The following is a 13,697-nucleotide window of genomic DNA, read 5'->3' on the forward strand; positions in this document are numbered from 1 at the left end:
ATTTGAAAGAAAATAAAAGCTAAACTGGTTGATGCAATGTTTTTAAGATAAAAGTTACATGAATAAGCAATAGGTCAAATGGTCCTTCGTGCCTGTCTTATGTAATTTTGTTATTGTTTTGTAATTATTAAAACATATCTGGACCTCTTCCCAGAATTACTAAAAGAAATTCACAGTTTCTTGACCCAATATTGCATAGTATCTTTTATCTGTTTCAAATGAAGAAAACAAAGAAAGCCTACTGTATTTTAGATAATAAAAATGAATCTATTAGGGCTTTTAGGATTTTAAATTATGGAATAGAACTTAGTGTGAACTCAAGAAACTGCACAAGACAGTATATTTTTAAAAAACATATACTAGTATATGATATTAGTTTTAAAATTTGCCATTTTTAATGAACCTAGAAGTCTCTGTATTTTATCTTACATTATTGCAATAAATTATGAATAATCTAAGCATTAGAATGGTACACACAGATGCCACATCTGTGGACAGAACAAATTATGTTGTGACACAGTATATGATGCTCTCAGATGGTAAAAGTGAAACTCCTGTGGATGTGGGCCAGACCTAGTAAAGTTGTGAAAAGAGTGCATTCAAACATTTAACATTTTCTTTTTCATTATGTAACTCTGAAAATAATTATTCAAAGTGAGGCAGCATATTAGTTATTTTTAATTTTGCCAAGGTACTGTTTTGAACTGGATAGACTGTGCACTTAATAGATAAGGAAACTGGACCTAGGAAATTAGTTGACCAATAGCCCAGCATAATTAAGGGAGAGATTTGATCTTGAGCATTAATAGTGTAGAATCCAGGACAAAGCAGATAATGATTCTTCTTTACCTCCCACTTGAACGTAGTCTGAATCTTTTATTTATTTCTGGGCTCCTTGAAAAGGGACAAATGAATGGGGCTCTTGTTGAAGACGTGGGTGAACTAAAACCAATGTCAGAGGTGATCATGAGTTACAGGGCCAGTTTGTTCATTTCTGGTTCAGCTCATCTGTACTTCTTAGAAGAGACTCCATAAGCTTCAGAAATTACTATTCTTTTCTATTCCGATAATAAAAGCAGTGGTTTTCTTATTGACATTTTAGTTTTCTGTAGGAAAAGATCGGTCTGATGCCAATAGTTTTTATGTGCTTTTGGGTCAGGAAGGGAAAACTCTTGTATGAGCTTAATGAAAAGGTAAATATTTATACTTCTGTTACCCTGTGTTTCTATTTTGCCTTCTCTGCACCAAATTTGTGGCTTTTTGTTGTTGTTGTTGTTGTTATTCTACTGCCATGTAACTCCTGAGTATTAATTTGATTTTTTATTGTGAAAATTAGTGATTTTTGTGAAACCAAAGATTCACTTGCTCCAATTATAGCTAATGACTGATTAAAATATTTTGTTTCTCAATGATTGTCACTTAGGATAACAGCAATAAATATATTACTTCATTCATTCTTAACCATTTATACTAATGCAGACTCATATTCATGAATTACAAATAGAGTTCCTATTTGCTGTAATGATTAATCTTTTTTTTTGCCTGCACGAATTCTTTTAAGTTACAATTAAAAGATTTCTCATCTTAGACTAGTAAATATTGTTGTCCAAGTATTAGTAATTTTTTATATTAAAATAAAAGCTCCTAAAGAAAAAAGCTTGAGGGCCCGGCACAGTAGCCTAGCAATTAAAATCTTTACCTGGTATGTGCTGGGATCCCATATGGGTACCGGGTCTTGTCCTGGCAGCCCCACTCCCCATCCAGCACCCTGCCTGTGGCCTGGGAAAGCAGTTGGGGACGGCCCAAAACCTGGGGATCCTGCACCTGCATGGGAAACCCGGAAGACACTCCTGCCTCCTGGCTTCAGGTTGGGTCAGCTTTGACTATTGCAGCTACTTGGGGAGTGAGTGAGTGCATGGAAGATCTTCCTCTCTGTCTCTCCTCTTCTCTGTATATCTGACTTTTCAATTAAAAAAAATTGAATCTTTAAAAACAAGCAAACAAAAAAGCTTGAAATTCAGAGGATCCCTATGTGTTCCCTACCGTATGATCAGTGTGTTGGTTCTTCAGCTAAATGGTAGATAGAAAACTCATTTAAGGAATCTGGACAGTTGGGTCAAAAAAAAAAATGTGGAGAAGCAAGGCATGAGTGGAAAGCCTAGGTTAAGTGGTAAAAAGCAGAGAAAGAGAAAGATATTCAAATTGAAATCTTCCCTACCTAGGTATGGACTAGTGTTTTCTGTTCAGAAGGCAGTGCTTCTTAATGTTGTACATTACATTTAGACAGAATCTTTCCAAAGATGATGGAAGGCAAGGTGTAGCAGGGTTACAAATTCCAACAGATAACACAGAATAAAATAGACCAGGAGTAAAGTGAGAGAATTTGTAAATATGTAAGTTGGAAAATTTATTCCCAACTCAAATGTGTTGGTGTTCAAAAACTGTTCAGTCTATTCTCTTAACATATTTTTGGAACTCATGTGTCCCATTTGTGCCTGACCTCTGGCTACAAAGACGTGTTGAGTTCTGTTGGTTAATTTATAAGTATGTGTGCTTGAGCCATCAGGGACCCATCTGGACCAGGACAGTGGTTTTGAGGAGTGGTAGCAGTAAGTCTGGGAAATGACAAAGTTGCTTTGAAGCCCAGAGTTAAGCTATAACCAAAAGGGAAGCAGGTGGAGTTCCAGGAATTCACTTCCCAGCAGAAAGCAGGTGGGTATCATGGGCCAGACTCAGTGTCTGGAGAGCAGTTTAGGGCATCCTGACCAGTGTGAAAGCCTAAAAATCAGCAGTCTGCTTTCTTGACTAGAATGTCAAGTTGAGCAATGATTTCCAACTATGAAACAGAAAGTGCTTTGACCCTTGGGGTGGAGAATAGTCTCCAGTCTTTCAATTTTTCAAATTAATACTCTTCCAAAATTAAAGTGGACCATTGGGTATTTTATTGTTGCAGGGGCATATTTACCATGAGTGGTATATAATTTTCCTGTTAGCCTTCATAATTATTCTTACTCTCATTCTGCAGGGCTGTTCAACAGTCACTATTTACAAGATTTTTTTTAAGCACACTTATTTCCATTGGAATCAAACTCTTCTTACTAATATGTTTATCTCCTGGGACTTCTTTGTGCTTGTCAATCATAGTAGAACTAAGATGCTCTATACTCTGGAAGCTAAGATAGCCTATGACATTGACCACCATTACTTACAAATAATGTTCTGCCATAGGAACAGGTGGAAATGCTTTTGTTCCACAGTAAAAACTTTCTTTATTAGCTGATCTCTTTGCTTAAACTGGTTTTCCTTCCCATGAGTTACAACGCTATAAAACAATTCTTAAAAAATATTTAGATTATATCCCTTGCTTTCTCAGTTTAGTTCTGCCTTGCTTTAAGTGGTATGTATAGGGCTGAATCACTAAATTCTAACTTGCTGTTACTGCGTATATATGCTTCTGTTTTATAAAAGAGATCCTTTGTTTATAGTGAAGTGTATATACTACCTGTTCTGTACTCACATAATGCAACTTTCTGGTGAGCCTTTTTTCTGTTTTAAAAATACTGTATTTTGTTCACTTTGGCGATATACATTATGTCATTTAATACTTTTGCATGCTTCCATAGTAACATAGTTCTTGGATTCAGTTAATCAACATGCATCATCCTTTCAAAGTTATGATTTATGACAACAGGAATTATCTTTACTTCTTTATACCCTTCACATTTGTCTTGTGAGTTAGGTAGTAAGCATAGCTGATTTTTTACTTTTGTTTCAGTTTTGTGATTTACTAAAACCAAAGACACAAAGATTTCATGTCACTTTTAGTATTATAATTTTGTCATAAAGTATCAACAGTTTTAAGGGAGAAAAAAGTTATTTATCTGTGGAACAAGAAATTAAACCTTTTCTTTCAGAGTAGTTCAGCTCTAGTCATGAATTTGTCTATTTCTCCTAGGCTTAAAACCATAAAATCTTAAATTGAATGTGTGTTTTTTTGATATCACTTCTATTTTGAAGGGATTCTCTTAATAGAGGTTGTTTGAACATTTCCAAATTTTCTAAATGCTTCAGAGATCATAAATATATATTAATTTTTTTAAAGATTTATTTATTTTTATTACAAAGTCAGATATACAGAGAGGAGGAGAGATTGAGAGGAAGATCTTCCGTCTGATGGTTCACTCCCCAAGTGAGCCGCAACAGCCGGTGCTGCGCCGATCCAATGCCGGGAACCAGCAACCTCTTCTGCAGGGTCCCAAAGCTTTGGGCCGTCCTCCCCTGCTTTCCCAGGCCACAAGCAGGGAGTTGAATGGGAAGTGGAGCTGCCGGGATTAGAACCAGCGCCCATATGGAATCCCGGTGTGTTCAAGGCGAGGACTTTAGCCGCTAGGCCACGACGCCACTGGGCCCTTAACTTAGTTTTAAAACCATAGTTCTGTGTTGCTCTGTGGGATTATAGAAACAGTATTAGAATAAACATGGGGAAGTCTTGCATGAGTATTTCTCATTTTGTTGTGTGCCATTTTCTGAACTATGTAATGAAGTTTATATATTTTAAACCAAAAACCTAGCATTAAAATTATATTTAAGATCTTTACCTATTGATTCATCAGTTAATTTTCCCCTTGTTTTTTTCTTTTTCAGTTTCTTGTTTAATTATGCATTTGCTCTGTACAGACAGAACTAAAATAATTATGTGTAGGCAATGGAGAACGTGTGAATAAAGAGACAGCTGTAACACAAAGTGATGTAGTAGGTGAAGCTGCCACTGGGATGCCAGTTGGCCCCAGGGGTGCCAGTTCGAGTCATGGCTGTTCCACCTCCAAACCAGCTCCCTGCTAATGTACCTGCCTGGGAAAGCACAATAAGATGGCTCAGGTCCTGGGCCCGGCGGCGTGGCCTGGCGGCTGAAGTCCTTGCCTTGAGGGCCCCGGGATCCCATGTGGGCGCCGGTTCTGGTCCCTGCAGCTCCACTTCCCGTCCGGCTCCCTGCTTGTGGCCTGGGGAAGCAGTCGAGGACGGCCCGAGGCTTTGGGGCCCTGCACCCGCGTGGGAGGCCTGGAGGAGGTTTCAGGTTCCCGGCTTTGGATCGGCGTGTACCGGCCCATTGCGGCTCACTTGGGGAGTGAAACATCGGATGGAGGATCTTCCTCTCTGTCTCTCCTCCTCTCTGTATATTCGGCTTTCCAATAACAATAAAGTCTTTAAAAAAAAAAAAAAAGATGGCTCAGGTCCTTGGACCCCTGCACTCAGGTCCTTGGACCGCTGCTTCAGTCTGGCCCAGCCCTAATGAACACTTATTGTCCTCTGTCCCCCTGAGCCTCAGCACAGCTCTGGGAGCCATGTCAGTATTCTGACATTCCAAGTGTGTGCCTGACAGCTGTACTAGCTCTGGCATGTCCTGTAATGTTACTCATTTATTGTTTACTGTAATTCAAGCAGTGTGTGGAGTCCTTTACCAAAAAAAAAAAAAATATTGTGTTTACTGCTTGGTAACACCACGTGTGCAAGGTAGCATTTTAATCTCCATTTAACAAGTGAAGAAGTGGAGGCTTAAATTTTGTCAGGTCGATCACCATAAGCCACTTGAGATCTTTCAAATAATGCAAAATGAGGTAAAGTGATATAAATGTAACTGGAAAGAAGTGAAATTACTGGTGGTGATAAGGTTCTGAGGCTGAAGTGTTAGAAGTAGTTTATAAGGCACTGAAATAATGAAAAAGTAAAGTATTTAGGAAGCTATTTGGAAGACAGTGGCAGACATAGAGAATAAAATCCCTCAAAAAGTAGTAAAGCCACACTTTTTTTTAAGATCTACTTATTTTTGGGGCCCGGCACCGTGGCCTAGCGGCTGAAGTCCTCACCTTGAACACACCGGGATCCCATACGGGCGCCGGTTCTGGTCCCGGCTGCTCAACTTCCCATCCAGCTCCCTGCTGGTGGCCTGGGAAAGCAGTCGAGGACGGCCCAATGCTTTGGGACTCTGCACCCACGTGGGAGACTCAGAAGAGGTTCCTGGTTCCCGGCATTGGATTGGCGCAGCACTGGCCGTTGCGCTCACTTGGGGAGTGAACCATCAGACAGAAGATCTTCCTCTCTATCTCTAATCCTCTCTATATCTGACTTTGTAATAAAAATAAATAAATCTTTAAAAAAAATCGTATTTTAGTGGAAATTCAGCTTTACAGAGAGAAGGAGAAACAGAAAGATCTTCCGTCCACTGGATCACTCCCCAAGTGGCCGCAATAGCCAGAGCTAAGCTGATCAGAAGCCAGGAGCTTCTCTCATGCGGGTGCAGGATCCCAAGGTTTTGGACCATCTTTGACTGCTTTCCCAGGCCACAGCAGGAGCTGGATGGGGAGTGGAGCAGGTGGGACATATACTAGTGCCCATATAGGATCCCAGCATATGCAAGGCGAGGACTTTAGCCACTAGGCTCTGACACCAAGCTTCAATTTTGACTTATAGGCTGCAGATTGGTACAGCCTCTATGGCAGTCAGTATGGAGAATATTCAAACAACTCAAAATCGACATACCGTATGACCCAGTTATAGCACTCCTAGGAATATATCCAGAACACTTGTTTTATGAGAAACCAACATGCACTGCTATGTTCATAGCAGCACAATCAGTAATTGCAAAAACATGGAAACAGCCAAAATGCCCATCAGCAGAGGATTGGATAAGAATGCTATGGTTCATCTACTCCATGGAATACTACTCAGCTATTAAAAAAAACAAAATGCAGTTCTTTGTGGCCAAATGGGCCAAACTGGAAACCATAATGCTAAGGGAAATGAACCAATCCCAAAAGGTTAGATACCACATGTTTGCCTTAATTTAATATGATATGATGTTAAGCATATCATGTTATGTTATGGATATTATGTCATTTGTAGTATATAAACTAAAATTGAACTGTGAATGGGGGTCACAGAAAGTGGTTAAGAAATCGCATTTATTTTTAACATGTTGACTGCTCAATATCATGTCAATTAAATCCATAATGATGTTAATTGTTGCAGATGGTATATTAGTGCTTTTATTTGACCGGGAAGATACTCTGCTGACTCTGCCCTCAGACCAGAGAGGGTCTTCCCAATAAGTAGTTGGACTTGTCTGGACTATGGGATGTTGGACTCTATGCTTGGCAAATTCTTGCAGGGAGGGAATTTCAACTAAACTTGAACTATGGTTATGCAGCGGGGTGGAGGAACCCACCATGGAGGGAGGGTGGGGGGGAGAATCCCAGATTCTATGTAATTACAACACAATGTAATTAATGAATAAATTTAATAAAAAAATTTTTGACTTATAAATTCCTAATTTTAGTCCCTGTGAGGTTTTTACTGACCATCCTTAAGGAACCTTGAAATTACTTACCCCTTGCCTGTGATATTTCTAAAGAAAATTTCCTTTTTACTTAATTGCCTTTTCTGTCACCAAATGATTAAAGCCATGAAGATTAAGAATGTAGATAAAGAGCAGGATTTTGAAAACACAAGTTCTCGTCATGTTGAATTTGAGGTTGAAACATCCAAAGGGCATTTGACTTTGTGAAGTTTCTGGCTTAGAGATGCTAAACCTAGGACATATAGATCACATTGAAATTGGGATCTTCTATCAGACAAGAAAAGAGTCAAAGACTTCAGAATGAATAATGAATACCATAATATCAGAGGCTGGCTGACAATGAAGGATCTAATGCCAAAGGGCCAAATGAGAGCAGGTGGAGTTGGGAAGAGAGCTAGAGAAATCATGTTAGCAAAGTCAAGGTAGGAAAGTTTGGAGAAAAGATAATTAGCATGAAATGCTCTGGGAAAACCAGCTATCCCAAAGATTGAGTATTCTCTGGATTTTGCGATAATGTCAGCAATGATCTGAAATATTGCCATGGTTTCTAAGGAGATAAGAATTAGAAGTTTTACTTTAGGTCAAAGAAGAATGCAAAGTAATAAAATAAAAAATTTACCAATGGATTCTAAAGAACTGTCAGAAATATAGGAAATATATCACAGTGATGACAGGGACAAAGAGCTACATGACTGAGAGCTAAATTCAACCTTAGTGATGGTCAAAGAAACTTAACTTAGTAATTAAAATGTATCTTAGTAGTTACATCGTGGCAAAGTCAGTAGGTAACAGATGCAACAAACAGCATGGAGTTCTGTGCTTCTATACCCACCACAATAGGTAGGTAGATTCTTAACCCAAAAGAGAACAGACATTTGTAGTGGTCCTTTGACATTGGAGTTTATTTTCTCAGATCTAGAAGGGAGTAAGTTACAGTTGTGCTAGAGTGTATCCCCTTGCGTATCGGACACCAAATGCCAAATTGAAGAATGTAGCAAATTTGAGAAACTAGATGTATATATTTGTAACCATATCAAGGGAAAATTGTATTATCCTATAGCATTTTTTTGATTATATAAAATTGAAGTAGAACGTGCTTAGTCCTAAAATAGTATTCTTGATTATGGTGCTGTCTCTTATCCTCATAAATGAGAGTAAAATTATCACAACATGTGTTTTTGAGGGTCATACCAAAAACCACTTTTTGTTGTAAGAGCACCACCTATGGGTTTCTTATATATTTGTATAATTTTTCTTAAAACCTAGTAAAACAAAAACCTAATAAAATTCTCTATTTTTCCCCTGCAGTTAGACTACCCATTTATTTAAAGGTCAGCAGTTTTCGTTGTCATAAATTACCTCCATCTAGGTTTTTGCTAAATTTAAATCAGCTTTAAAGTAATTTAGTACTTGCATGTTAATATGGTGTTATTTCGTAAGATACAACTTTAAATTTTTTTAGTTTTTGTTTATTTTCTATTTCAGTGAGACTTTTTTCTTTTAAGATTTATTTTTATTGAAAAGCAGATTTATAGACAGAAGACACACAGAGAAAGCTTTTCCTTCTGCAGATTCACTCTCAAAGTTGTTGCCACGTTTGAAGCTGAGCCGATCCAAAGCCAGAAGCTAGGAGTTTCTTCTGGGTCTCCCACATTGGTACAGGGATTCAAAGCTTTGGGTCATCCTCCACTGCTTTCCCAGGGCACAAACAGGGAGCTGGGCAGAAGTGGGGCAGCCAAGGCACAAATTGGCACCTATATGGGATCTTGGCACATGCAAAGCAAGGATTAAGCCATGAATCCATCTCGCCAGGCCCTCTTTTTCTTTTCTTTTCTTTTCTTTTCTTTCTTTCCTTCTTTCTTTCTTCCTTCCTTCCTTCCTTCCTTCCTTCCTTCCTTCCTTCCTTCCTTCCTCTCTCTCTTTCTTTTAACAAAATGTAGTATTAATTAATTTGAAGAGACAGAGAGATATTTTGATCTTTGTTGCTGCTTCACTATGCAAATGACTGCAATATCTGGAGCTAGTCAAGGCTGAAGCCAGGAGCCAGGAACTCCATCCAGGCCTCCGGCATGGGTGGCAGGAATTTAAGTGCCCAAGCCATGATTTGCTACTTCCCAAGCGCATTAGCAGGGATCTGGATTGGAAGTGGAGTAGCCAGGATTGGAGCCAGGTAGTCTTAAGGGGATGCCAGTGTGGCAGGTGGTGGTCTAATGTACTGCACCACAGTATCTACCTGAAAGTTAGAAGTGATTTTACTCAAAATTACATTTTTCCCTTTAAGCCAGATGACTGTTCTTTGGGAAAAAAAGATTTACTTATTTTTCTTAGAAAGGCAGATTTAAAGAGAGGAGAGAAAGATCTTCCATCTGCTGGTTCATTCCCCAAGAAACCACAATGACTGGAGCTGAGGCAGTCCCGAGCCAGAATCTAGAGGGTTCCTCTGGGTCTCCCACATTAGTGCAGGATCCCAAGGCTTTGGGCCATTCTCAACTGCTTTCCCACACCACAAGCAAGGAGCTGGATAGGGAGTGGAGCAGCAGGGACATCAGCTGGCACCCACATGGGATCCTGGCATGTGTAAGGCAGGATTTAGCCACTAAGCCATCATGCGTGGCCCAAGGCAGATGTCTCTTAGTGAAAATGAACAGTTATCTATATTGGGATGATTAAATAATGGTAGCTTAGTGGAATAAAGTGAAACTATAACACTTTATTATTAATGAGCCCTTACAGTAGAATTATGCTTGGTGGGGGGAGGTTTGTCGACACCATAGCATATTAGGCTAAACCTCTACCTGCAGTGCCCTCATCCCATATAGGTGCTGAGTTCAAATCCCAGTTGTTCCATTTCTTTCTGGAAAGGCAATAGAAGATGTTCCAGTCCTTGGGTCCCTGCACCTATGAGGAAGAGCCGGAAGAATCTTCTTTCTCTTGGCTTTGGGTTGGCTTAGCCACTTGGGAAGTGAACCTCTCTGTGGCTCTGCGTTTCAAATGAAAATGTAAGACTTAAAAAAAAAAAAGAATTATGTTTGGATAAATTTAGTCTTTTTCTGAAGTACTACTCATTAAAATCAAAAGGTTTTTGTGAAAGAAATTTACCCTTATTGGGATTTCATGAAGCAACATCCAGAGGGGAAGATAAACTGGAAATTCTGCGCATGCAGAATTGAGATGGGTGTACAACCCTGGGTTGATGTTAATTGTAAATTTTGTGAAAACAGTAATCATCTTGGTTTGAGAATTGTCCAAACGAGCCCTCTGGTAGCACACCCTCATTCCAAGGTAGATTTTCTGTAGACATTCGTGTTTGTTCTTTGCTAGTATAAGCTTCTAAGGCCTTATTGTGTGTTTCCTTCATAGGATGTTCTGTGCATAAATAAAGATTGACTTTAAGCAGTATAACTTGCTTTATGTTGATCTTTATGGATGGAGTTTAAGTTACATAATATTTCCTAGCTTTTTTATGCTGTGGTACATTTTGGAAGCTAAATTGAAAAGTAGAAGACTACTTGATGTCTTTATCCAATTATCCACTAACTTCTTATAGTTACAATCCAACTATGTCTATTTGAAAAGTCCTAAAAGCAACATGGTTCCCCTAAAGGATGTAAACAGAGTAATTGAGTAAATTCTGACCTTTTAGACAGCTTATAATAAGGAACTAAATTCGGAAGAGGAGTTTTGACTAACAGTAAATAGGTAAATATTGGATGGATAGTTGGGTAGGTGGCTCCATGGATCAATATCCATGGCTAAAATGAGTAATTCTGACTTGAACTGTTAGGCATTGATTTAATTGGAAAACTTCCTTTTCTGCCTGAAACATTAACTTAGTTGTCTATAGTGAAAGAAATTAAAATACTCATTAGAGTAATAGAAGCATCTAAAGTTGATAATACCACATCTTATTGTACATTATTTGATGTCTGAAGTTTTTGTTTTATAAACATCAATTTACTTAATGCTGTGTTTTAAAGTGTAATAATTAGCTAAAATTGCTTTGGCTATCTTCCAGCTTGTGGAGAGACTCCAGAACAAATTCGAGCACCAAGTGGTATAATCACAAGCCCAGGCTGGCCTTCTGAATATCCTTCCAAAATCAACTGTAGCTGGTTCATAAGGGCAAACCCAGGAGAAATCATTACTATAAGGTAATTCTGATATTTTTCTGTATTACTATCAAATATCTTTCTACAAAAGATTCAGTTTTTCAGTAATCATTACTCAGCATGCAGTCTTTTGAAAAACCATTTCAGAGGATAAATAAATTATAAATATTGGTATTATCTTAGGTATTAAGAGTAATGGTCTATCAGATAAGTGTTTTGAAAACTGCAGTGGGCACAAAGTAGTTTTCAATGAATTGTCAGTATTCTAAGTTTCTTTTTACAAAAAGATACACATTTGAAAGCCTAAAAAGGGAAGAAAAGTATAAATATTTTTACAAAACATACTTCTGCTAATGCTGGAGTTTTTCCATATGAAATATAATTTATAAGATATTTAGCTTTTAGTCTAAAAATTCAACTTCTAGCTTACCAACTCAGTTATATAGGAATTAGAAAATCTTGCCTACACAGAAGAGATTATATGAAATACTACTGTATGGTTTTGATCATGTGTTGGATCCTTGAGATTTTACAAAGTAACATAGCACTAATAGTTAAGTAAAGTCCTGATATTCAGAACAAAATTCCAGGCGAACCCTTCTTCCATCCAATGATTCACTCCCCAAATGAGCGCAAAGGCGGATACTGCGCCGATCTGAAGCCAGGAGCCAGGAACTTCTTTCTGGGTCTCCCACGCGGTTGCAGGGTCCCAATGCCTTGGACCATCCTCCACTGCTTTCCCAGGCCACAAGCAGGGAGCTGGATGGGAAGTGGAGCTGCCGGGATTAGATCCAGCACCCATATGGGATCCAGGCATGTTCAAGGCGAGGTCTTTAACCATTATACTATCGTGCTGGGCCCCGCGAACTCTGCTTCTAAAACATCTCCTAAATTCTGGAAGTAGTCAGTGTCCTTAGATTTGTGCAAATCAGAAGTATAGCGGCTGGGAGCTAGCAAGTCAAAAGGAAAAGTATATTAATATCTGGAACAAATATATGCTTTAAAACATTTTGGTCAAAAGAAAATCAACATGTGTTCTTGAATTTAAAATAATTAGAAGTCTTACTAAAATGAAATTGGAAACATAGTTTTAAAAATCTGGATGGAAGGAAACGAAAATTGAAGAGTATACCAAAGAACTTCAGAAAGTTTGTGGAAGATGCATTGTTAACTTAAAAAAAACGATGTATATCTTTGAAATAGTTGGGGACAGGTGGATAAAGCTCTTCTGTTGATTGGTCCACTCCCCTCAATGGCCAGAGCAGCCAAGGAAGGACCACACTGAAGTGAGGAGCCAGGAGCTTCTTGCAGGTCTTCCATGTGGAAGTAGGGGACCAGGGACTTGAGCCATCATTTGCTGCTTTTCATTTTTACCTCATTTTTCTACCTTGAGACCTACCAAAGGCCATCTTATCTGTTGGAAGTAGAAGATTGGGTCTTAGCATAGGTTTCAGGCCAAGGACTATAATAAGACTGTTTTGCTTTAGAAAACTGAAAAAGTGGCTCCTAAACCCTGCCTGAGCTTCAGTGGAACAACTTTAGACTGAAGACCCAGGCAAGAAGCAGGAGTTGAGATTAAAAACTAAAACTAAAAAACCTACAAAATAACCTGCAAGCCAGAATATATAGGGACATTAATACTAAGAAAATCAGGGAACTTATTTGGAACACAAATTTAACAGACTTTGATTGTAAGATTTATTATGTTAGGAGTTCTCTTAGTTTTGTTTTTGTTTTTGTTTAACATCATGGATACCAGTGGTCTAGTGAAACCTGAGGATTGTTTTCCAAAATAATGTTTTTGATATGTAGCATTACAATAACCTGTTAAAGTACAATCATTAAATATGTCAAAGTGTTTGTTATGTAGTAATGATGCACATCTGAGAGCCAGGTTCCGGCCCCAGCTCCTCTACCTGCAGTTCAGCTTTCCGCTGAGACTCACCATTCAAAAGCATTAGAAGGTGACTCAAGCGGCTGGATCGCTGCCACCCATGTGGGACACCTGGAATGAGTTCTGGGCTCCTGGCTTCAGTCGGCCTCAGCCCTTAACTGTCAGCAAATTGAAGTTCTTCTGGTTTTGTTTGGCCTTTCAAATAAAACGAAAACTTAATAAAGATTTTCAGATACAGTTTTTAAAGCAGATAGAAAAGGATCAGTGATGGAAATACTAGTCAAGAGAAAGCTATTATACCTCAACATGTCATGGAACTTAAAGCTTAAATATTGGTAGC

General features: G+C 38.6%; 1 protein-coding gene across 1 annotated transcript in view; it reads left to right on the forward strand.

The window, feature by feature from the left end:
* Positions 1-13,697, forward strand: part of LRP12 (LDL receptor related protein 12) — a 69,659-nt gene that overhangs the window by 40,859 nt on the left and 15,103 nt on the right. Inside the window, exon 3 of the mRNA XM_004580670.3 lies at positions 11,370-11,505. Within this exon, the coding sequence (XP_004580727.2) occupies positions 11,370-11,505 (136 nt within the window). The remainder of the gene's footprint in view (positions 1-11,369; positions 11,506-13,697) is intronic.

This window comes from Ochotona princeps, chromosome 9 (assembly GCF_030435755.1).
Source record: "Ochotona princeps isolate mOchPri1 chromosome 9, mOchPri1.hap1, whole genome shotgun sequence".
NCBI classification, from domain to species: domain Eukaryota; kingdom Metazoa; phylum Chordata; class Mammalia; order Lagomorpha; family Ochotonidae; genus Ochotona; species Ochotona princeps.